Source organism: Protomyctophum bolini, assembly GCF_963924005.1.
Source record: "Protomyctophum bolini genome assembly, chromosome: 19".
Lineage (NCBI taxonomy): Eukaryota > Metazoa > Chordata > Actinopteri > Myctophiformes > Myctophidae > Protomyctophum > Protomyctophum bolini.
In genome coordinates, this window is record NC_137880.1 from 6,913,781 (window position 1) to 6,940,114 (window position 26,334).

The window sequence follows — 26,334 nt, forward strand, 5'->3', positions numbered from 1 at the left end:
GGCCTGGAGCACGGTGCTGCGGCGGCTGCAGGGACCGGGCGAGGGGAGCGAGGGCGAGGAGGCGCTGGCCGGAGGTCCTCCTCCTCCGGGAGGTCTCCCCGTCTCCCCGAGCGGCGGTGGGTTTCTGCGTCTGCTGCACGCTGTAATGGCCCGTCTTGCGGCTGCAAGGGGGGGGAGAAAGACAGTAGAAATTAAAAATTAAAAGGGAAGAGGGGTGGGGGAAAAAAAAAGAAGAAATCTTGGGAATTGCTCTTGTGTCATATGTAAAAATGCTATATGTATTGTACTGCACTTTCCAAATAAAACAAATATTTAAAAAAAAAAAAGGAAATTAAACCCATTCTGACCTGAGATCAGATTCATACGAGGTTTCCACTGGGGACACACACTACTGGTCTGATTAACCCATTCTGACCTGAGATCAGATTCATACGAGGTTTCCACTGTGGACACACACACTACTGGTCTGATTAACCCATTCTGACCTGAGATCAGATTCATACGAGGTTTCCACTGGGACACACACTACTGGTCTGATTAACCCATTCTGACCTGAGATCAGATTCATACGAGGTTAACACTGGGACACACACTACTGGTCCTGATTAACCCATTCTGACCTGAGATCAGATTCACACGAGGTTTTCCACTGGACACACACTACTGGTCTGATTAACCCATTCTGACCTGAGATCAGATTCATACGAGGTTTCCACTGGACACACACTACTGGTCTGATTAACCCATTCTGACCTGAGATCAGATTCATACGAGGTTTCCCACTGGACACACACACACACACACACACACACACACACACCACTGGTCTGATTAAAAAAAAAAACAAGACAGTTTTCTGAAAAAGCCATGTTTTCTATGTCAGTCGTTCTTCGATTTAAAAAAATAAATAGCAGGCCTACACAAGCTCGTATAGCGCGCGAGCTTGTGGATCTGCTATTTTTTTTCAATAGCTAAAGCATAACATGATGCTATAACGCCGATAAGACAGCCCAAGGCAGGCGGGATAATTCAGTGGGTTATTCTGCAAATATGTGGGACAAAAGTCAGGTAGACGAGACAGATACGAGAGATGTGGTCAGTCTGTCAGATGAACAACAGTCAGACTAAACTGGCAGAGAGTGAGAAAAGACAGGCACCCGAGATCAGATTCTACATCCTGACAGTTTTCTGAAAAAGCTACGTTTCTGTGTCAGTCGTTCTTGGCAGACCTACAAGCTCATAGCGCGACACCGAGTGGCGCTATTTTTCAGTAGCTAATTAAGCATATTAACCCTTAACCCAAAATGGGTACTCTAGTTTTCTACATTATAGCTCGAGCTATTTCTGGCACACAACTGATAGTCAAATCAAGCTTATTATAGACAGAGAGGCAGACATGAGAGAGTTAAGTAAACCCGTCATCTCCTCCAACCCATAGAATAGACAGCACCATGCTGAATTCCCAGCTTGACAACTAATGAGGAAAACAGTGGCGGGGAAACTAAGAATAGCTTGCTAGTACAGTAGGTAGTGTGACACACACTCACACACACAAGCCAACAAACACACTGTAGCCTCCAATGGCCCAGCAGCAGTGTTGCCAGAGTTTGTGCCGGGAACAAGTAACCAGGTCTATATGAAAACAAGCCCAAAATAATTCACTAGGCCACATGAGCAATTTTAACCTATTGTATATGTATGCATTGGCTATTTGAGAATAGCCAATCTGTGTGAGCTTGTAGAGCAAGTCTTAGAAAGACAAAAAACTAAATATGCAAAATGTGGAATCTTTTTTAAAGGCGCAGTGAAACGGAAATGGTGAACAACGTGAAAATGGTGTTTCCACATGAAACACCGGTCTGAAGTTTCTGAACCAATCAGAGTGTCGCATCCCTTCAGGCGATGGGACGGTAGCTAGGGACGGTGGCTAATGCTATGCGCAACAGCGTGGTGTTGTTTGTTTATAAATCAGACGGTCGCCCAGCACAACCAGTTTACTGTTATGTGGCTTATTTCTACCCTATAATGTTTTCAGAAACATATTTTAGCGTGATGATTAAGTTGAAACCGAGTAATACACTGTCTGAATGTTATCTTGAATGGAAATAAAAACGGAGAAATCTGTAATCAGAAGCAGCTGTGTTGCATGGATGCGCAGACATGGGGAATTAAACATGTGAGCTTCATTTTTATTGGCTTTTATCGATGTGTACCTCTACACGTCATCACGCAGCACGTTTTCGTTTTAATAAATAAATAATACAATCGTTTTTATGGACCTTTGATATAAAAACACACAGAAATGAGAATTTTCCCATTGTTTTGGCATCCATTGTTGGGTATGCCCATATGATGACCACGGATATGGTCTAAAAGTGTGAAAAACTTATTTTTCATTTCACTGCTCCTTTAAAGACAAATCTTGTATGGGGGAGTCCCTGACACACACACACAGAATATTGCCAGATGGAGATCTGTGGACAAATATATAAATTTGGGGGGGCCTTCCTGGCTGAAAGTATTTGAGAACCACTGGTTTTAAACAGCATTTAGGAAGGAAGCACGCCCAAATAAGCAACTACAAAAATGTCAATTTGGGGGTCCCCGACATGAAAAAGTGTGGGAGCCACTGCTCTACGACACTTCCCCCCCCCCACCTCCTTGTCCTAACAGTCTGTTTTCCACTGCTGTACCGTGTGTCTATCGGCGCCTGCATTTCCCCAGCGCGATCAATAATATAAAGGTCTTCTTGATCTCGTCTTACTCTCCAAAATCGGGGATTAGCGCGTCACGAGTGAAATAAATCGGCCGGGCTCTAGGTTGGGGCAGGGCAGCTGTGCTAAGTCATTAACTGATTGGCCTCTGTTGTAAATGAGGTTTATTATCTGGTGCGCTTTCTGTGTGAAGTCGGTCATTATCTGTTGTGTAACTGCCCTTAATGAGCGCGCTCCTTTACAGGTGGTAGGTCATTAAACATTTAACACGTGTGTGTGTGTGTGTGTGTGCGTGTGTGTGTGTGTGTGTGTGTGTGTGTGTGTGTAAGTGCCTGTTATGGTGGTGTTGGGGTATGGCATATTTCCTGTGCATGTTTTACTAGACTAGGCCCTAGACGAGGTTGAGTTTATTTATCACACACATACAGTTACGTACATACACACATAGGCTGACATTCCCTCTAAGGCTGGAATTGAATAACCGAGAAGAGTTATTTTTTTTCTTCTTTCCATTATTGTTTTATATATATACACAGCAATTCCACCAGAATACGGAGGCTGAGGTTCAAGACGTGGTCATTAACGTAATATACAAAAACTGTACATAACACTTAGAGGTAATGTTCTTGTTGTGTTGGGGACACCCCTTATCTTTTCTTTGGAACTATTTGAATTGGAGGTACTTAATTGGAGCTTACTTTCCGGCCAGCCCAACATGCACCCTGACTCTGTTTTGACCAGAATGGAACACAAGCTTTATTAGCAACACTGGTTATCCTATCCACACTTTTCCTGGGCTGTGTGTGCTCCAGTTCCTGTTGATTTCATTGGATATCATTGGTCATCTGACCAGTTTCATTGGCTTTCATTGGATCAAATCGACAGGAACTGGAGCACACACAGCCCTGCAGGAAAAGTGTGGATACCGTTTCATGTCAAAATGCCCCCCCCCCAAAATAATTTGGCGACCCCCCCTGAGGAGTCGCGACCCAACGTGTTGAGAACCCCAGGAATAGCAGTATGACGACAACTAAACGGAAACTAAATGAAAACGCAGCTATGACGACTAAAACTATAAGACTAAATAAATGTACATTTTCGTCAACAAATAAACTAGACAAAAAATGTCAGGGAGGGACAAGTGGACGAGAGATCCAGTAAAAAGTAAAAGACACGTCATTTTACACTTGTTTTGCATGCCGACAATAGCTAGATCTACAAGCTCACAACACGTTGCGTGTAGATCAGCCATTTCCAGCAAGTGTATAAAAATCAGCCATTACGACGACATCATGGCCCAGCCAAAATACATTTTAGTCGACTTTAATCAACTGTAGATGATATTTAGTCCACTAAGACTAAACTAAACTAATGACAGTCGGACCAATAGTTGCGAATGCAGTGATTGCGAACGCACTGAGCGATTACTATGTAACCCAGGCAGAACTGTCTGTCTGTCACGCTGTGACACCACACGCCCGCCACCAGAGGGCGCAGCTGTATCACACACACACACACACAAACACACAAAAAAGTATGTAATTTATTCTAGTTGCATTTGCTTCCCGCGTTCGCGCGTCTTACTTGTATGTCTAAACTAAAGCCTGTACCCTCTCTGATTCAGGCTATAGATTCGTCTGCCAGTGTATAAATGGGTGTTTTCATGTGTGTTTTCATCTTCCAGGACTCCCTCTGAGTCATCGAGGCGGCCGGGTTGACATTACAAGCAGTAGCACTGAGTGTGTTCTGACTAATGAGTCATTTTTTCGGGCCTGGTCACATTGGAGAATGTGGTCTGTCCGTGTGTGTGTGTGTGTGTGTGTGTGTGTGTGTGTGTGTGGAGCTCGTGGAAAAGTGGAGATATTTGCCTGATCGCACATTTTTCTGCTACTAACTGTATATGACCAAAACTGACCCCAGATCTGCTACTAACTGTATATGACAAAAACTGACCCCAGGTCACAGAAAGCAGTGCATGGTGGAAAGTAACTACTGGTAAGTACTTTTACTTAAGTACAATATTGAGGTATTTGCACTTTACTTGAGTATTTACAATTTCCAGTATTTTTACTTCCGCTATTTTTACTTGCACTACATCTTAAAGCCAAAATGTGTACTTCAACTTCACTACAATTATTTGAAAACTTTAGTTACTACAACAGTATAGTTACTTTGACGATTTTAATTTTGATTAGAAAACATACATTGACCTAGCCTGGTTAATAAACCAGACTAATATCGCACGGATCGCGGGATATTAGTCTGGGGAGGCTCAGTTGGATTTCATTTCCAGGGGGGGCGGGTTCAAACATTTTCTCTTTGAAACAATTGGTCAGAGCTACTGTCAGTCAAAGGTCTCAAGCGTTGAAAGTCACTGTACCAAAGCCCGCCCATATTGCATACCGTGTCCCTATTGGGCGCCCCATTTCTCTGGTGTAGGAAATGGGCGTACAATTGAGCCTCTCCAGACCGTAATCCGCCGGCAGGCAATTTTTTTTTGCCAACGGCTGATTCGGTCTGGTTTATTAACCAGGCTAACATTGACCACCCTATACATTTCGGCCATTTGAAAATAGCCGATCTACAAGCTCACAATGCGTCGCAAACGCATATAACATAATGCTTATAAAACACCAAAAGAGGGTTCCCGGCGCCCAAAATGGGATAAAGATGATCAAATCAAATACATACACAAAAAAAAAAAGGTCAAATAATGGAAGACATATAATCAAGCCAAGCACAAGTCAAATCATTCATAAGAACACAACTCCGACAGTATGAGAGTCAAAACAATAGCTGTATACAGATGGCAACTCTCTCTCTGAAGTATAAAGGGCTTTCGTTCATTCATTCATCAGGCACTATATATGTGTGGGCAATGCTCCAGGCAAAACACAATCAAAGGAGCCATGAGGCCAGAGCTTAACCCATTCTGACCTGAGATCAGATTCATACGAGGTTTCCACTGGACACACACTGGTCTGATGAACCCATTCTGACCTGAGATCAGATTCTAAAAATTGTCAGTCGTTCTTCGATTTTTCAAAAATAGCAGACCTACAAGCTCGTATCGCGCCACTCGGTGGCGCGATATGAGCTTGTAGATCTGCTATTTTTCAATAGGTAAAGCATAACATGATGCTAACACCAAAATGTGTGCCCGGTCAGAATGGGTTAAAATACAATTTCTGGCCACGGGGCTGTTCTCTCTGTGCGTGCGTGCGTGCGTGACGTAGCCATCAGTCACACAGTGTCATCTGCCGATGATGTCATTCTCATGCGAGTGGCTGCAGCGACTCAAATGAAAAACAACTAAATGACCTCATTGTTATAACGACCTCTGTCCGTGATGGGGTTTCATGTTGTTCTCGGGGGTTTGATCCGCGGGAACCGTTCCGTCTTCCCATGAGGAAAACAATTGCTCCCCATCATGTCATCTTTATAACCCATTTTGGTGTTTTAACTATAAGCATTATATTATACTATTTAAAAATAGCAGATCTATATACAAGCTCATATAGCGCGGCAGCTTGTAGATCTTGCTACTTTAGACCTGAAGTTATGAATTCATTCTCTGGTGGTGTGTGGAACCGATCCCTCTGTGTGTGTGTGTGTGTGTGTGTGTGTGTGTGTGTGTGTGTGTGTGTGTGTGACTGTGTGTGTGTGGCTACAAGGTGTGAACACACACGGACCAATGTTCCCAGATACACTGTCCCCGCTTCCTAAAGGTCAACACGTCTTATACTGTGACAAATCACCCTGCTATAACACAAAAGAGAATGAGCTCTCTCACATACTCACACTCTCTCTCTCTCTCTCTCTCTTTCAGAGAGTGACTGAGTGACTAACAGCTACTCAAGACTAAAGAGCAGCATATTCAGCCAACTAATAGAAGAAACACTCCTCACGCAGCCTGGTCGCCGCTCAAGCCATTCTGACCTGAGATCAGATCCAAAAAAATGTCTTCTACGTCCTGACAGTTTTCCATTCTGACCTGAGATCAGATTAAAAAAAATGTCTTCTACATCCTGACAGTTTTCTGAAAAAGCTGTGTTTCTATGTCAGTCGTTCTTCGATTTTTCAAAAATAGCAGACCTACAAGATCGTAGCGCGCCACTCGGTGGCGCGCTATGAGCTTGTAGATCTGCTATTTTTCAATAGCTAAAGCATACCATGATGCTAACACTAAAAGGGGTTCCCGCCCCAAAACACCCACATCTCATTCCACAGCAAAGCAGGTTGAAGCCTGACTTCCTACGGTTCACTGATGCTGAATCATGACAATTCTCTGAAAGATTTGAGGCACATTTTCACGATTTTTCAAAAAATAGCAGATCTACAAGCTCATGAGCTTGTAGATCTGCTATTTTTCAATAGCACCAAAAGGGGTTCCGCGCCCAGAATGGGTTAAATAACAATTCTAAAAACGGTTAGTCCCAATACTTGATTCTGATTGACTGGTTACCGTCACGTGATCGTTGTAAATTTCACCGATAACCCCACGCCTTCAATCACTTTATATCATTCCCAGCTGATTCCGCATCTCTGTAGCCGTACTGGGGAAGGGGAGCGCTTGATTGCCTTACCAAACCCATGACGTGCGGGCGTCTATAAGCACCGCCCCGGCTCATGAGACTGTGGATGTGTGGCTCCAGGCGGCCCCGTAAAGACATCAAACGCTATTCTCCCGTCACATACTGTAGCCTACTTGCCGAGCAAAACAAGGAAGTGACGTGGCTTGCTCTGGTGGTCCCTGGAACTACATACCGGTATTTTGAGATGAAAATGAGGCACACATCTTTCAGAGTGAACGTTTTTAACTCAAACCTTTGATCTGGGGGGGAGGGGGGGGTCCCTGGAACCACAGATTATCAGATGGGGGTCGACTCGGCGGCCAATTACATATATATTTTTGGGGTTCCTCGTCATGAAAATGTTTTGAGAACGACATGGGTTTTTTTTTCAGAAAACTGTCAGGATTTATATTAGAAGGCATTTTGTGGAATCTTGTCTCTCAGGTCTAAATGGGTTTAAGCAAGGTCTCACTTTGAGCATTCTTGAGCCTATTGCGGCATGCGCCGTGTATAGGCTGACGAATCAGACAAAAATGAGCGCGGGGGGGTGAAAAAGTCCTCCCTGCTCAGATAAACCACACATTCCTCCTTGCATCGCCAAAAAAAGTGCACATTAATCTCTCCGCGTCTGCAAAACTGGACCCCGTTTCCTTCTTTGGTTGTTGATCTTATGAAATAACTGAATGAATAAAAATAATAAAAAATAACGAGAAGAAATTGCAGCGCGTAAGACTGTAGACAGAGCAGTGTATAGGCCAAAACACAACAATAACCGTCACGTTCACTTTAAATGTTCATCAAATCGGGATTAAGCGAGGCAGCTTCAACGTCAACATGTTATAACTCCGCAAGCAGACCTCCCAAGACATGTACAGTAGTCCAGTGGGAGGAGGGGGGTATCATGCATATACAGTACTTATATTATATATATATATATATACTACCGAGAAAATGTGCTGAAAATGATGAGCTATGATAAAAAAATAATGTCCCATCTACCTCAAAACCCCATTTTTGGTATATGGCTCTATAGCAGATCTAGATCTATAGCAGATCTAGCGAAATTGTGTAAAGGCAAATATTAATTCACTAAAATTACATAAATAGACATGGAAGTCTGAAAGAGTATCCTGACACATAGGGGTAAGTAGAATAATAGGATTCGATTATATTTTTTAAATATACCTACATTATCCCCAGAAAAACAAAAAAAGATGCTGTCCGCTTGACTAATAATAACAAAGATGGTTATTTTCCAACACATTATGGTGAAAATCACTGCCTCGCTTGTATATAGAAAACTTCCCATATCCATAAGCTTCAATTTGAGCCCAAGATAACCTTTCTATCTTGAACATTAATTACTCTTTCTGTAGCCAAAACTCTGAACTACACCTCAAATGGGTGAAATGTGTATATTCAGTCAGTATCAGCTATACATTTGTAATGAATGAATGGATAACCGAGTTTGAACTGACTCCACATTATGGAATATTTCTTACTTGAATAAGCTATGTTAAAAAGTTGGCAAAGTGGCCAATCTACCATTTTTATGCAAATGAGTGTCACCACTCATTTGAGGCGGCGGTGGCCGAACGGTTTGCGGAGTTAGTTCGTATCCCCGGACCGGCACGTTAAAATGACCACCGCTGAAGTGCCCTTAAGGCAAGGCATTGAACCTCTACCATGAAATGTTCTATGAGCAGGGCCTGGCTGTAAACAAGTTCTTGAGCTTAGTCCAGTTACCCTGGGTAAACATAGTAGCTTTCCTTTCCTTTTACCATTATCAAAACAATCGATGTTTACTATATCTCTCAGCCAATATTGCACTTACATGAACAAATACGTTGTCTAGACCTATGTTTTGAGGGTCAAGGATCTCAGTGAAACTATTCTTAAAGTGACCACATGTGCCCGTGGCATGCTGCCATTACAATAAAGTCACATTTATACCAAGTTAAGAGATACCAATATTGCATATAACTTTACAAATAAGGTATCTAGACAGGTAGCTTTATAACAAACTAACAAAAACCATCCTCAGTATGAATAATAGTAGGCGGCAGTATACACACTATAGAATGGCCTGCAGTACAAAATACAAACAGTCACACAATCCTGTAACAGTATTCCGTCATATACACACTCAAAAGGCAAAAATGTAAGCAACAGTGACCACCCTATACACTAGCCTGCACCATAAAGAACAAAAAGTCTCATTAATCAGTCATCGTGTTAGAACTCGTCAGAGTCTTCTTCGGCTTCTTGTCCGCATGGTCTCCAATGACAAGGAGTCAAGGAGATCAAAGGTTGGTATAGGACTGGACCACACTGGATTAAAAAAACCCTTCGATTTTCAACCGTCCCTGCCCTTCACGGGGTTTTGGTTTTCCCCACAATTGCTTCATCAGCTCGCTTGTATATAAGGCAACACGGTGGTTCTCTTCAGAGCAGAGTATAGCATGGAGGAAGACGAGCCAGGTCAACTTTAGATTTAAGAAGTGAGTTTGTCATTTGCCCCCCACCATTGTCCGCAGCAACTCTGGCACGGGTGAAGTCCACACCCGTGGAGATGACAAACTCATTTCTAAATCTAAAGTTGACCCGGCTCGCCTTCCCAACATGCTACTCCGCTCTGAAGAGAGCCACCGTCGCCTTATACCAGCGAGCTGATGAAGCTTTGGTGGAAAAACCAAAAACCCTATGATGAAGGGCAGGCGTGGTTGAAAACCAAATCGTTTTTGAATCCAGTGTGTCCTGTGGCGCAGTCCTATACCAACCTCACTGCTCCATCTCCTTGACACAGGAAAGCATGGACAAGAAGCCGACGAGATAGAGGAATTGATTTAATCTGCACTGATTTGCACACCAGCATGCCCACGGGCACATGTGGTCACTTTAAGAATAGTTTCACTGAGATCCTCGACCATCAAAAGACAGGTCTAGACACCTTATTTGTTCATTTACGTGCAGTATTGGCTGAGATATAGATTATTTTGATAATGGAGGCACTCATTTGCATAACAATTGTAGATTGGATACTTTTCCAACTTTTTAACATAGCTTATTGAAGTAAGAAATATCCCATAATGTGGAGTCAGTTCAAACTTAGTCTTTCATTAATTTATTCCAAATGTATAGCTCTGATACCGATTTGAGGTATAGGACTGAGTTTTGGCTACAGAAAGAGTAATTTTCAAGATAGAAAGGTTATCTTGGGCTCGAATTGAAGCTTAGGGACATGGGAAGTTTTCTATATACAAGTGAGGCAGTGATTTTCACCATAATGTGTTGGAAAATAACCATCTTTGTTATTATTAGTCAAGCGGACAGCATCTTTTTTTGTTTTTCTGGGGATAATGTAGGTCATATTTAAAAATGTAATGGTAGCAACCCTCCAAATCCTATTGTTCTACTTACCCTTAAGTGTCAGGATACTCCATGACGAATTTCAGACTTCCATGTCTATTTATGTAATTTTAGTGAATTAATAATTGCCTTTACATAATTTCACCAGAGCCATATACCAAAAAGGGGTTTTGAGGTAGGTGGGACATTTTGACAACGTTTTATCATAGCTCATCATTTCCAGCACATTTTTTCCATTAAGAAAACACTGATTAGAAGTATATTTCCGGGGGGTGCATGATACCACCCTCTTCCCACTGTACTAATGTACTAACATGCGTGTTTGTGTGTGTGTGTGTGTGTGCGTGCACACAGACAAATACATTCAGTATGGTCACAGAAGCATATTACACAAATCCGGCATCGACCACTTCTTACGCCCCTTGTTTTACATACTCGGCAATCTAAAATAAACCATCTACAATGGTGGGGGTATACAGGCAACCATTGGCACATGAGGAGCGGTATATATATAATCATAAGTGTGTGAAAGAGAGAGAGGAATTTCCGAGTTAGTTTTGTGTTAACCTTATTAGGGTTAGCCTGGAACTCACCTATGCTTTTTATGGCATATAGGCAGCTCCCGGCAGGATCCACCGGGAGAAACTATGCGCAGCTGCGCGACATGAGACTAATTACTTAGAGCGACAGAGAGAGAGAGAGAGGAGCGTGTGTGTGTGTGTACAACCATATACATGTGTGCGTGTGTATGTCAATTTAACAAAGGTGCAGACGATCAGAAATCAGCAGAGAGTGAGCAACGTTTGCGCTACTCTATGCCGAATTGAAGTGGACTCAGACCCAGACTTTTGTTTCCTCCCTGGAAATAAAAACGTCTGGGTTTTCCGAGGCTACCTTTAGGGTGTTCCAAGGTGAACTACGGCCTCGTGCCACAGCTCACAACGACTGCAATCACTATGTTTTGTTCCGCAGTTCACGCTCGCTCATGAGAACAAATGAGACGAGAAAAAAAAAAAAAGGCAAAGAAGAAATCTTCAATAGACGTTTTGGGTGTGTGGACAAATATGGTGTTGTTTATAAGAGAAAGCTAGCAGCCTTTTATTAAAACAAGACAACTACAGTATAAGTGCCAACTTTTTTCCCCGACCTCAGGAAGTTGCCTTCTTCGGGAAGGAAAATCCTTTATTGAAATCCTCCCGAGTGCCCGGATCGCCTGTCGTTTGTTTGATCCCGTTTGATCCCGTGAGCGCCATCGGTGCTTTGAACTATTTTCATGATCTCCTGTGAGCACTTGGTTTGTTCGGTTTTGTTTGGGTTTTTTTCTCTCGGACGTCATGGTTTTGAATATAAAATGTCCGTGTCTTGAAAGCCGCTTGTTATAGCAGCCGCTGACCACCCAGTGTTTTAAGTGCCACTTTTGAGACTATAAAACATGACGGGGGTCTGTTAGGCCCAAATGCTGCGTTTTACATGGACGATATTGCATTCATTCAGAATTGATTCATTCCCATGTTTACATGAAACCTGAATGAAACCTATTATTCCCTCGTTCCACATTCGTTTACATGAGCAAAAAAAAAGAAAAGAATAAAAAGCATTCACTCAGAATATGTGTTTACATGAGCATTAGTTCCATTCAGAATGAGCAGACATCCTGAATACAAGTGGAATATGTCCATGGAGACTAAGCGGCCTAACTGCACAGTGTACCTCCTGAGACACAACATGCTTCTGTTGGTTATTATAGGAAGTAACATTTGGCATTTTGACTGCTATATGGAAACCCGTCCTCTATATACTATACTTCCTCTATTCGGCCCTCCACTCCCTCTCGACCTGCTCCTTGCAAGAGAACCCTCTCTCCACGCACGCACGCACGCACGCACGCACGCACGCACGCACGCACGCACGCACGCGCAACCCTGGCAAGAGGTCAGCCAAAAACCTAGTAGTTAGTCGGATTGTCCACTTAATGCGTCGAATCTCAGGGCATCACACTCTTGTTTTTTTTTGGGGGGGGGGGATTGCAGTCTCTTATTATTTAACACACAGCAGATGTGTTTGTGTTGCCATGCTTGGCCCGGGATTCAGTGTACAAATGTATCCGTAGCACTTAAATACGTAGCGTGTGCGCGTGCGTGCGTGTGCGACTGTGCGTGTGTGTGTGTGTGTGTGTGTGTGTGTGTGTGTGTGCGGTCCTCACGAGTTTAGTATCACAGTGTAAACAGAAAAGAGGAAATTGGAGACTGAGAATCAGGAAGCGCCGTTGTCCTTTTTGTCCTCGCAGCGAGCCAAGAAGAAGAGCCACAGAACCAGAGAGAGAGAGAGCGAGAGAGAGCGAGACAGAGAGAGAGAGAGAGAGAGAGAGCGAACAGGAGAACAGAGAAGGGGAACACAGGACAAGTAAGAGAGAGGTGACAACACGCTTTGATCTCGCCGCAAAGTGGGTGCCTAGTATGGGGCGATAGTTCCAAACAGTGCTCCTATATGGCTGGAACTATATTCCATTGAGATAGAATGAGCACTTCCGCATTCCATTGTTACAACGAGAGAGTCATTACACTCTCCCACTAGATTACTCTGGAAAATACTACTAGCCGTCTACGAGGACACTCCACGTTGCATCGCGACACTCTGCGAGCGATCTGTTTTCGTTTGTTTTTTGGACAAAGTGTCAAATCAGGCTTAAAACCGTTCGATCCTACAAAAAATGTATTCTAAAAATCATGACGGTTTTCTGAAAAACCATATGTTTCCTATATCAGTGGTTTTCAAACTATTTCATGTCAAGGACCCCCACAAAGTAAATGTATTTGGTCTGAAGATATGTTGTTCCAGTAACACACACCCCCCCGCCCCCCAGGAGCAAAGATTTGAGTTTGAAACGCTCACTCATTTTCTAAACAAAATAGCAGATCTACAAGCTCGTATAGCGCACTGTGACAGTTGTTCTCAAACATTGTCATGTCAAGGACCCCAAGAATGATCTGTAATTGGCCGCCGACCCCCCAATCTGATCATAGTTCCAGTGAGTTAAAAATGAAAGAATATAAATTCACGGGTTTTTCAAAAATAGCAGACCGGCAATCTCGTAGCGCTACGAGCTTGTAGATCTGCTATTTCTCAATAGCTAAAGTAGAACATAATGCTTAAAACGTAAACACAAAATGGAAACCTCTGTGTGTGTGTGTGTGTGTGCGCGCGTGTGCGCTGATGAAACAACAGTTTTGCTTCAGTGATTCTATTTATATACAGTCAGTGACGTGACCATAAAGAAACGCTGTACAAAGTGTGAGTGTCCTTGATGTCTTTGTCAATCTTTGATTTATACGGTTGTCATCAAAACCTCTCTATGTGTACGTATGACTCTGTTATGAGAGTTAATGATTAACAAGACTCCTGTATCTGTGCGTGTGTGTGTGTGTGTGTGTGCTGTGCGCGTGCGTGCGTGCGTGTGTGTGTGTGTGTGTGTGTACGTGCGCGTGGCTGATGTCAAGGTCCAGATGTCCTCAAAAGAAATGAGGTCATTTCTTTTCAGAGTCCTTAGAGACCTTGATTTCGTCGACTAAAACTAAAACTAAAAATGTTCGTCGACTACCCTTTTCCACTGACGAAAACTAAATGGAAACTGAATGAAAACTATGACATGAGGACTAAAACTACATATATTGACAATTTTCGTCAACAAATAAAAAACTAGGCTAAAATGTTAGGAAGTGGACTGTAGTGGACAAGAGATCAAGTAGAAGTCATTTTACACTTGTTTTGCATGCTGAAAATAGCCGATCTACAAGCCCACACTAGCCTAGTGGTCTTCATCTTTACATTTTCCAGGACCACCTTAGCTGAGAGAGAGATGGAGAAGGGAACCCGCAGGGGAATCTGCAAAAATGGAACTATACTTTTTCCATAGATTTCATATTAACCCATTTAGGCCTGACGTCGAAATAATAATAATAAAAAAAAGTCTTCTAAATCCTGACAGTTTTCTGAAATGCCAAAATGTTTCTGTATCAGTGGTGCTCAATATTTCATGTCAAGGACCCCCAAAAAATGATATGTAAATCGGCCACCATCGACCCCCATTTGAAATGATGTCTCTCAGAAACCATTTGGTTTTCAAGAGTTATAATATTATTGTTAAACATCTGGGCATTAGTTAATTCACAAGTGTCTTCCGTGAGGAAGAAGCCCCATCAACAAACCCACCACGGTGAGGCCTTTAGGAGGGCCATTCAAGCCTCAAGCGGAGCCACCAAGGGGCAAGGTGGAGCCTTTACGGAACCGTATGCGGCTCGAGAATCCCCCCCATTCCTGAATAAAGTAGCCTGGTGCTATAGGAGTCTGGTGCAACGCACTATAGGGGCCTGACCTGGTGAGAGCATGGAGTGGACCTGGTGAGACGTACTAGGAGGGGGCCCCGGACAGGAGTCAACCCACAGAGCCTATATAGTCCTTCCACGCGCCAGAATGGTACCAGAATGGGAGGGGGTGCATACTTAGTTTAGACTAGTCATTGGTTAGACATGGGTTAATGGGTTTAGGTGTGCTGCCCCGTGGGAGGTTAGGTTTAGGGTGAGGGTTTGAGATAGGTTGTAGTTGTAGGACTAATGACTGGTCTAACCAATGACTATACCAAAAACTGTCTAAACTAAGTACTGCACCCAAATGGGAGACCCGAAACCCCGATGACCTTGGGATATACATCACTGAGGAGGATACGTCCCCAAGGTGCATCCATTTATGTATTGTATTTTGTTATAGTTATACAAGAAGTCTAACACAATTACAAAATGTAAGAAAAAAAAAAAAAAAAAGGAAATAAATTGAGAGGCTATAAATGTCATCCAATGGTGGCCCCCGTGGGTAAAAAAATGCCCCGAATAAATAATGGTCTTTGATGTGAAAGCGGTTGAAAAGTCACTGGTGTAAATATCCCTGAAGAGTTTCTAACACATGATAAATATTTAATCAAGATCCTCTTAGCATCAAGTAAAAAAGCAATCACACGACGCTGGTACCAACAGGACCCACCAACGAAAGATCAATGGATGGACATTATTGAGGAACTGTATTCTATGGAAAAACTAACATTCATACTGAGACTTCAAGAGGATAAATTCTATAAAAAAATGGGAAAAGTGGAATCTCTTCTCTCAGCCTATAGTGATATTGCAATAGGATTTCATTGAATGTTTGTTGTAATGTGAAAAATGCAGCCTTTTTTCTTTTACTTTTTGTCCTTTTTCTTTCCCGTATTGTCTTGTTAGTTGTGTTTTTTGTGTCCGTTCCTCCTTCAATAAAAATTAAGTGGAAAAAAAAACAACTGGTGTATAAAAGAGACAGTATACTGTAGGTCAAGGCCTTGGCTTCTGGTTGAACTTGAGCTCTGTCAGATAATACCGAACAAACCGCCCCTTTAAGATGATTAGAGGAGGAGGAGGGCGATATTACGGCCTGGCTCCAAAGACAAGACCAAACAACAACACGATTCTTTTCTGAAAAAGAAAATAGCAGATCTCTATATACGAGCTGAACGATTTGAAACATTGTATAGAATGCACCGCCGCCTTGCATTCCCCTCGTATCTCCTCCTCCGTAGTACACGTACACTCTGTTACGAGACATGTAACAGGAATATATAGGATACACACAGTTCCTGTCACGTTTCAGCATTCCTACGCACGCACGCACGCACACGCACACGCACACGCACACACACACACACACACACACACACACACACACACACACACACACACACACACACACACACACACACACACACACACACACACACACACACACACACACACACACACACACACACACACACACACAGTCAGTCCAATGTACTGTACTGGGTGACTGTCTTGCATTCCCTTCATATCTCCTTACCCTAACCTCAACCTCAACCCATAATATGAAATTCAATAAAACCCAATTAGGTGCACATTCTTCTGTCCGCAATGACAACATTTCCGGGACATAGGCCACATGGTTTGTTCCCAAATATGGCTTAAGATAGGCGCACACACACACACAAACACACTCTCCTCAAGGTTATTTTTGCACTGTAGCGTGCATGGCAGTGTGTTATTAAGTGTTTGTTTTATTAACAAGGGTAAGCCACATGACCCGTGTGTGCGTGCGCGCGTGCGTGCGTACTCTTTGCACCTTTGTCCACACTCCTTTCTTATCACATCAGCTCAGCCATGTGCCAAGAAAGTTCAGATGTGGTGAAACACCAACGAAAGCATTCAGACATGCACAGTATAAGCGCATATTTTTAAAAACCTGTACAGTCTCTCTATGCCATCATGACTGTATGTCATAATTGGACATAATTGCATGTCAGCATTTAACCCATTTAGACCCGAGGACGATTCTACAAGATGTCTTCTGAATCCTGACAGTTTTCTGAAAAGACCATGTTTCTATGGCAGTGGTGCTCAACCTTTTTTCCAAGATTCTTCTAAAATAGCAGACCTACGAGTTCATAGCGCGGCACTCGAATATACGAAGTATATTTACTGAAATATACAGTTATCAAAATGGATATCATATTACAGTACATAACACACAGGCCATATAGGCATAGACTGACAAAAGTGAAAATACAGTAGCTTATCTAGTAGCTCATATACTGACACCACGGCGCGTATTCAGGGCGGAGTCACCACCCCCGGGGGAAGTTGTGATTGGCTCTCGTTCACTGCAATGCAATTTGCGGCATTTCCAAAACAATATTGCGCAGAGTAGCGACTATCAAACGTATTTGCAATGCCATACGTTGAAAGATCTGTTGCCCGTGGACAAGGCACGTTACCGTACCTCCGCAAGTTAGATATTACCGGCATAGATGTTTGTATCCGTATGTGATTAAGGATTGGAAAAAGTTGCATTGGCAGCCATAGAAAAATCTTACCCCGGGCTAAAACCGGATGTGACGTTTTGGGGCGTTCCTGTCTTTATGTGGTGTCAGTCTATATAGCGTGTAGCGGTGTGACGCGTCGTGTGACGATTATTATTTACATTTTTGCCTTAAAATGCTCAAAATATGGATGCCAGGTTTGACCCAGCATGTCAATTATGTGGGGGAACATTCACCAAAAATAGCAAGATTTATTCTACAAGATCAGGGGGGGGAATACACTTGTGTGAGGTGAGGGCCGGGCGCCTTGTTTCAGTCTTTTGCTGCCAGTTGCCAAGGGGGGGGCGAGCATGAATAAAGCAAACATCAAAAGTCCATAGACTTGGCTGGTAATCCAGTCTGGCAGTGTGCCGCGGGTTCGACTCCCGATCCCGACGGCCTTCATTGCATGTCTCCCCCCAACCCCCCCATGTCTCTCCCCATGTCCTGTCAGCCTACTGTCTGTCCCTCCATAAAAAAATATAAAATAAAGGCGAAACCACAAAAAAACATTAAAAAAAAACGTGAAGCCTGCAGGCAAAAACACGATCCAGGTGGGACGTACACATAGACGTCAGACCCAGTGCCCTATATATATTACCTCAAATGGAAGCCGCATCCATCCGGCAGTCAGTTATGTCATTTTGTGTCAGGCCAACGAGACAAAGTGCCGGGCCCATGTAACGACACTGATGCGAGCATAATATAGCTGCCAACAGCATACATGCGGTCTAGTAGCGCTAATCAGCAGATGGCTGAGTCAAGTTTCGAGGAAGAAAAGTCAAGGGGCTATTTGAGGCCGTGACCTGGGTGTGTGCGCGTGTGTGCGTGTGCGTGCGTGCGTGCGTGCGTGTGTGTGTGTGTGTGTGTGTGTGTGTGTGTGTGTGTGTCTCCTAGTATCGTTCCAGTCCTACGTGGCTTTGAGTCACCAAAGGGGCATTTAACGTCGTGACGACGCGACAGCTTCTTTCGGTTTGTTACGATTCCTTTACAAACGGACGGCTGCCAGCGCCTGATTTATCATGTTAGCCCATCAGGAGGGTGACCGGTGGTAACGCGTCTGTGTCACCTTATATAGCTTTTAACCACTTTAACCATCATTTTAAATTTAAAAAACCGTAGCCGTTGAAAAATAGCAGATCTGCAAGCTCAGAGTGAGTGCCGCGCTATGTTATTATGAGCTTGCAGATCTGCTATTTTTTGGGGGGGAAACAATCATGAAAGTCACTGCAAATCTTTGAATATGTGTTGTCTCAGCGAACATTTTGAAGTAAAAAAAAATTCCTTTGCTTCTGGGAGGTCCCTGCACGGGAAGTTGGGAACCCCTTTTGGTGTTAGCATCAGGTTATGCTTAAGCTATTGAAAAATAGCAGATCTACAAGCTTGTAGGTCTTATAAAAAATAGCAGATCTACAAGCTACAAGCACTCGGTGCCGCGCTATGAACTCGTATGGGTCTGCTATTTTTTTGAAAAATCGTGAAAATGTGCCAAATACATATTATTACAGAGTGAACATTTTAACTCAAATCTTTGCTTCTGGGGAGAGAACAACATATTTTCAGATGGGGTAAGTAAGTACTGTAAGTAAGTAGCCTTGCCGAGCCATGAGGCCCATAGGGGGCAGGAGCCTATCTCCTGTTTCTGTAGCGTGAGGCAGCTTGATGTATACAAGCTTGTAGAATTATAGAATCTGATCTCAGGTCAGAATGGGTTTTTAATAATGATGATATATGCAGCAGTGTGATGTGAGCCACAGCCGCCCGAGGAAGTCGACTCAGCGGGTTTCAGCGCACGGGAACAAAGTGGGGAGAGGAACTGCGTTCTGTTGTCTGAGGAAATGTGTGTGTGTGTGTGTGTGTGTGTGTGTGTGTGTGTGTCTGTATGTGTGTTGTTTTGTTGTCTGAGTAGAGGAAACTGTGTGTAGAGTTCACCAAGGAGAGGAACAGTGCATGTGTGTGTGTGTGTGCTGTATTCCATTCACATCAACAGGTGCCAGCTGCCATCTGTAAGAGACAGCTTGCCTCTGTTCTCCCACACACACACACACACACACACACACACACACACACACACACACACACACACACACACACACACAGTTACAGAGTTACAGTTACTGACCTCAGCTGTGACATGCTGTTTGAATGGATGAACGATCTGCCTCTCTCCACCAAGACACATCCAACACACCCAGAGCGAGCTAGAACGAGCTATACACCTCCCATCGGGGCCCTAACCCATTTACAGGTAGGCCTGACGTTGATTTTCCCTGAAAAACCTCATGTTTCTTGTATCAGCTCAGTGGCCTTGTGGTTATAGAGTGTCCGCCCTGAGACTGGGAGGTCGGGGGTTCGATCCCCGGCCGGGTCATAGCCTACCAAAGACTGTAAAAATGGGACCCAGTGCCTTCCCTGCTTGACACTCAGCATCAAGGGTTGGATTGGGGGTATAAGTCCCTGCGACATACTAGCGTCATGTCCTGGGGGTTTATACTTGTACATCAAGCTGCCTCACGCTACAGAAACAGGAGATAGGATCCTGCCCCCTATGGGCCTCATGGCTCGGCAAGGCTATACTTACCCCAAAAAATGTAATTGACCGACCAGAAAGTATACCGGTCCATTTGGTCACGTCCGTACTGTACTCTGAGATTTCAATTAGCACCGTGGGATCGTACGGAGAGCTATATCTAGCTGGTCAAAGACAGACATCCTCATTTAGAATTAAGCCTATATACCCGTTTGTATACTATACAGTCTGCCTGTCTGTTTTTCTTATTAGTTTAGTTTAGTTTATTTCTGTCCTTTTTTTGGACAAACAGCATAGTACAGTCGGTGCATATCAATAAGGTACTTTATGGTCTGTGGGTCGGTCTCGTCACCACCAGTATATCTTTATCTCTTACTGATTTACGGACGGCCTTCGGAAGAAGCCCATTGCGCGCACCGATACGATCGTCAGGTCGAAAAACTAATGCAACAACAACACTAACGAACTAACTAACACAGACAACGGCCAAGGTCACACACACACACACACACACACACACACAACTATAGACCCAACAATCAAAATGAAAATAATGATGATCGATGATTGTTAATTATTCATATTACCGGTATATGATTACAGGACTGACTTTTTTGATCTGCTCAAACCCAGCTTGACGCCACGACCATCAACTATACTTTGTCAGAAAGACCAGCGCTTTTCGACCAGTGGTCCGGGGACCACCAGTGGTCCTTGAGGGGGCTCCAGGTGGTCCCCATGCTAAATGATGGAGAGTTGGTGGTAACCAAACGGAACCCTTGTAGATCTTTAAGTGTAAAATGAAACCAAATGAACGCTTTACGGGTCCATTTGGTTTCATTTTATACGCTCTCAAAGAGTTCAAATATTGTCAAACATCTGCATTACTTAATATACAAGACGTCTACACACAAATCTATAGAGGAAGATTTGGGTAAAGAAGAAAAACAACAAAGAAAGTGTTGCAACCTGCCGTTCTTTTCTCCTTTCTAATTATTTGTTCGGCCCAAAAAAATGTGTTTTTGTCGGCATGATTTGTCACGACAAGAGTTGGCTTTGTCCGCGGCGTAAACGTCTTTAAATAAAATACTCCAAATGTCTATGAGGAAAAATGAACGGATAATCATTTCCTGGGCCCTGGTAGGGGGGCGGGACTGAGACGCTCTATAGCGAGCAGTGATTGGTCCACCCAGACCACCCACACCTATAGCACCCCATGACACTAAGGCTGAAAAAGGCATGCATTTGCACTCCAATTTGTGATTTATTGCAATATCACACGAGAGGGGGTGGTTTAACAATGCGCCATTATGTGCGTTAATGACGTTAAACCACCCCCTCGAGTGTAATATTGCAATTATACAACAGTTAGCCTTAAAACTACTATTTTAATAGTCACTACGACCACAAATGTCCCAAGAAACTAGCTAGCCTATAGCCACCGAGTTTGCTGCGCTCTGGTAGAACAGAGCAGCTGAATCCTTTGTTTTGATTAGGTGTGGAGTCATGGTGCTCGTTTGGTCCACGGCTAGAAGGCTGTTTCAACCAATCAGATTGGTTCCTCGAAACAACCTGTTGTATAATGAGGCAATGAGCCAATCCGCTGACCACTAATATAGTTCTCAGTCATGTTTTTCAAATGGATCTCCTTATTGTAGATATGCCACATGAGCCGCAGTGCTCACTGCTCAGGGACCAACTCCAGCTGTAATAAACGCCAGGAACCTTGGTCAAGGTCAAGGGCAAGGGGCACTGACTGTGTGTACATAAGCACACTCGACTTCAAAAGGCTGGCCGCGCACGACTCCCAAGCACTGGAGGGAGGGGGAGGTCAAACAGCAGATTCTTGACCACATTATTTAGACCACCGTTGCCCCCAAGTTCACTGACAATTCGTATGGGTCGCGAGTAAATGTGTTTCCTGGTTGTTATCTTTCTTATTGTTCTAAAAGATGTTCACATTTTTTTTGAAAATAGAGATGCGACTATTTATTTTTCTTTCTAAAAAAAAGGGAATTTCATGAATAAAATAAAACAAATTATAATCAACTTGATGACATTCATACTAGGCTATACTTTACTTGACCCTGGGGCTTCTGTTATATAAAACCTGAAAAAAAAAAGATTTGGTAATTAGAAAACAAAATGTTTAAGAAGTAGTGAACCTTTTTCAACTATGTTTGGTTAGTGAGGATGTTTTCCTTTGTTGTCTTATCCGTTGCGACTCTCAGGGTACTACCGTATGCATGTATGTATGGTAATGGTACCTCCGCTGACAAACATGTCTTTTTGGCGTGGTAAAGAAACCGGAGTATATCCGTGTCCCGGGGGAAAAGGGAAACCCAACGCAAACACGGGTAGAACATGCATGTAAAAAAGAAAAAAAAAAAACTCCATGAGAGGACAGGGAGTGGACAGTTTATTTAACCCGTTTAGGCCTGGTGTCGAAATTAAAATAAAAAGTATTTTAAAATCCTGACAGTTTTCTGAAAAACCTTAATATGTTTCTGTTTCTGTATCAGTGGTGCTCAATATTTCACGTCAAGGACCCCAAGAATTATATGTAATATGCCTCCGTGTGTGTGTGTGTGTGTGTGTGTGTGTGTGTGTGTGTGTGTGTGTGTGTGTGTGTGTGTGTGAGACATGGGTTTGTGTGATCGTCTAGGCACGGTGGGGTCGATAGATACATCATTTAAGCAGAAGTTAACCTTAAGGCTCCTTAGGTTGCATGAGGAGCGATGGCGTGTGTGTGCGTGTGCGTGTGTGTGTGTGTGTGTGTGTGTGTGTGCGTGTGTGTGTGTGTGTGTGCGTGTGTGTGTGTATGTGCGTGTCTAACTAACCAACTACTCTGTCTCTCATTTCCTGGCTGGGGGAAACAATGACCATAACACTAAGCCCACAAGTCAACCTAGACGGGGCATGCGTGTGCACGCATGCACGCGCGCGCGCACACACACACACACACACACACACACGCACACGCAGTCACGCACACGCACAGAGGACTGTGGGAAGCGAGACAAAGGTTGGTTGTAACGTGATGCTGTTTTTCTCTAGCTAGCTGGACGAGCCATCTGGAACACACACACACACACACACACGCACAGTCACATACACACACAGGCACGCGCACACACGCAAGCAAGCAGGTGTTTCTGTCAGTATACCAGCTGTACAGTAGAGTACGTATGTAGTAGTAGTAACTATATGTTGTTTACTTCTGTTAACCCACACCATGGTTGGTTGTTGACAGACGTTTGTTGTTCTAAATAAGTATAGAACACACACACACACGCGCACAGACAGACAGACAGACAGACAGGCATGCAGACAGACAGACAGACAGACAGACAGACAGACAGACAGGCATGCAGACAGACAGACGAAGCAAGCAAGCAGTCTGGAAAACGCCATTGAAACATTCAGTCCAAAACATAATAATTATGGGCCATTACCTCCCACACTGTGACTGACTATACCACCAAACAACAGCAAATCTATGAATCCTCGGAAGCAAATTTGTCCCCGCAGAGTCTTTAAGATAATTGTCAAACGGAAGAGCTATAGCTTGGCCCGGCCGTAGACCCACATTCTGTTGTTAACCCTGCTAAATGATAACCTGACGCTGCCAGATGAGGGCGGTATTGCGGAAACATATTCCCCAACACAACACTCATCTGGGATCTCTGACGGAGTTGAGCCCTGAGTCAGATCTGCTTCGTACCGAACCAATAAGCGTGAGCTAAAAGCGGGATGCGGATGTGACGGTATATAGACACGTCGATATGATTGGTTGTGTTTGCACGCCCACACGGTGATAGACAGACGCTCCCATCCAATCATCTACCATGTATCTTGAAAAAAAGGAACAGCCCCGTCATCGAATTTGCTTCCGCGATCCCAGATCCAAATAAGCTGTGAAACAAATTTGTGTAGCAAGCTTTTTGGATCTGGCAGCGTCAGGTTAGCTAAATGAGTCCTATAAAAAAAAAAGGCATAAAGTTCACTAAAACTATTTGGCCCGAATATAGCGGCAATTCGGTATTCGGTTCTGGTGGATTTTAGAGCCGAAACTGACCGCCATGAGGCGTCATTCAACGCCGCACCACCCTTGGCCCTCTCTCTCTCTCTCTCTCTCTCACTCACTCGCTGCCTTGCTCTCTCCCACGATGTTAAAGTTACACCCATTTCCTGTTAATAACCATGGGTAAAAAAAATGTGCCGCATTGGGAGGTAAAGGGGAGACACTTTATTGTGAAGCGACGACAGGATGAGGAGAGGTGTTGCGGAATTGTCAAGGGCAATGGGCTGCGCGCAATATTGAACAGTCAAAACTATGTGTCAATGTGGCAGAATAATTATGTCATTAGGCATAGACAGGCATAGGCATAGACATGAGACACCTGTTCATGCCATGGTGTCTAATGTCTGTTGTTGTCCTGTATTGTTTCTATTGTTTGTATGTTTTAAACCACTGCTCTTGCTGTAAACCGGAATTGCCCTTCTGGGACATTAATAAAGACCTTGAACCTATAGGTATATACATTGAGGGCCTCATATTTGGTCTTGAAACGGGCCTCCCAGGCTATACCTAGCCTACTATATAACACAAGGAGGGCCCCCTTTGAAACAAACACTGCTGGCACACACACACACACACACACACACACACACACACAGCAAACAATAGCCATTCAAAACAGGCACTTTTTTTTAACACAAGGATATAAGAAATGTTTCTAGAAGGTAGACTATATATACAGTATGTTTGAGAGCCAGAGGTGCAGGTGGAGGAAACGAATGCATGTCAATTCTCCAGAATATGCATTGAGCAGCACTTTGGAATGTTACTTATAGTGTCATGGAAGGCACAAGCGGTGCATAGTTCAATAATAATATACAGGCCTGGAAAAATAATAACCAACCACTGCCATCTATCACGGTCTATGTTTGACCTTTGCTCTCTCTCTCTCCTCTCTCTCTCCACATTCACACCACAGCAGCACAAAACAAACAATTGAATAGGAAAGTTGAAAGACATGTGAGGAGTGAGGGTGGTGGTGTTGTGGTTGTTGTCGGTCAACAGAAACAGTATTAGCCTTGAGAGTCAAGAAAGACTATCATATATGTATTATTTGTTATCGATTTTTTACACATTTGCACATCTATCAGCTATACGAAAGTTAGCCGTGATACAACAATGCATCCATGTTTTATTATAGTCTTGGTCCAAGGCTACAGAATGAAACATGCACTGTACTATAGCAGGCTAGAGCCATCAAGCCTGGCACGCTATGAGCTTGTAGATCTGCTATTTTTCAATAGCTAAAGTATAGCATAATGCTTATAGTTAAAGAATGGGTTAAACAGAGAGTGAGAGGGTGGCCTGGACCCCCATATAACCCTATAAGTCTGAGAGGGATGCAAATTAACCCCAATTGTCATTTTGTCAGTGAGCGAGTGATCCAAAAAGGACCTTGGACGCCCTGTAAGGCTCAAAGCCAAGGCTGGAACCCTGAGAGGGGTGAAAATGGAAAAACAAATTAACCACCCCAAGAGGTCCACTGGGTTCCAGCTGATCCAAGATCCATTTGATTAATTAATTTGCAACGCTCTCTCAGAGTTAAACGAACAGTCTCTCTCTCTCTCTCTCTCTCTCTCACCTCAGCAGGGTAGATTCTGGATCTTGGGCAGGTCCTCCTCCGTCTCCCGCGGCTAGTCCGTTTTTTTCCTTCTTCGGTATTAAAACTTCCGCGTTGCTATGGTAACCCGTCAGGACCACTCCCTTGTTGGAGTCCTGCTGCTGGCGACTCATACTAGTGTTCTCTATGTATGTATATAAATATTTGATATTGGATGAATGATGTCGTGCGTGTTGTCGGTCGGCGCGCTGCTGCTGCTGTTTGTTGGCGTTATTTAACTATATAGCAGCTGCTCTCCAGACGGCCCGACCATGTTGCTGGCTTTCTCTCTCATCTGACAGTCGTGTCTATTTATTCATGCTCTCTGTTCGTCCATCATGGAAATGTCTTGTTGAATAATGGCGTTGTTGTTGTTGCTGAAACTCAACTCTTCCAACGCATCTCTCTGTCTCTCTCTCTCCTTTTCTTTTCGACTTCTCTTCCCCTCTCTCTACTGTGAACTGTCCCAGGAACTTAGGAAGACGAGGGGGGCGAGGCAGAAGGCGGAGCCGCGGACAGAATAAAATAATAGCCCGGGGATTGGATGAAAATG

At 43.7% G+C, this 26,334-nt stretch overlaps 1 protein-coding gene across 1 annotated transcript in view; it reads right to left on the reverse strand.

Annotated features, from left to right (window-relative positions):
• The window catches only part of arhgap18 (Rho GTPase activating protein 18), a gene marked incomplete at its 5' end in the record, with an annotated part of 53,586 nt that extends 27,671 nt beyond the window's left edge, over positions 1-25,915 (reverse strand). Inside the window, 2 exons of the mRNA XM_080791327.1 lie at positions 11-161; positions 25,764-25,915. Of these exons, the coding sequence (XP_080647453.1) occupies positions 11-161; positions 25,764-25,915 (303 nt within the window). The remainder of the gene's footprint in view (positions 1-10; positions 162-25,763) is intronic.
• Between the last annotated feature and the right edge of the window lie 419 nt (positions 25,916-26,334).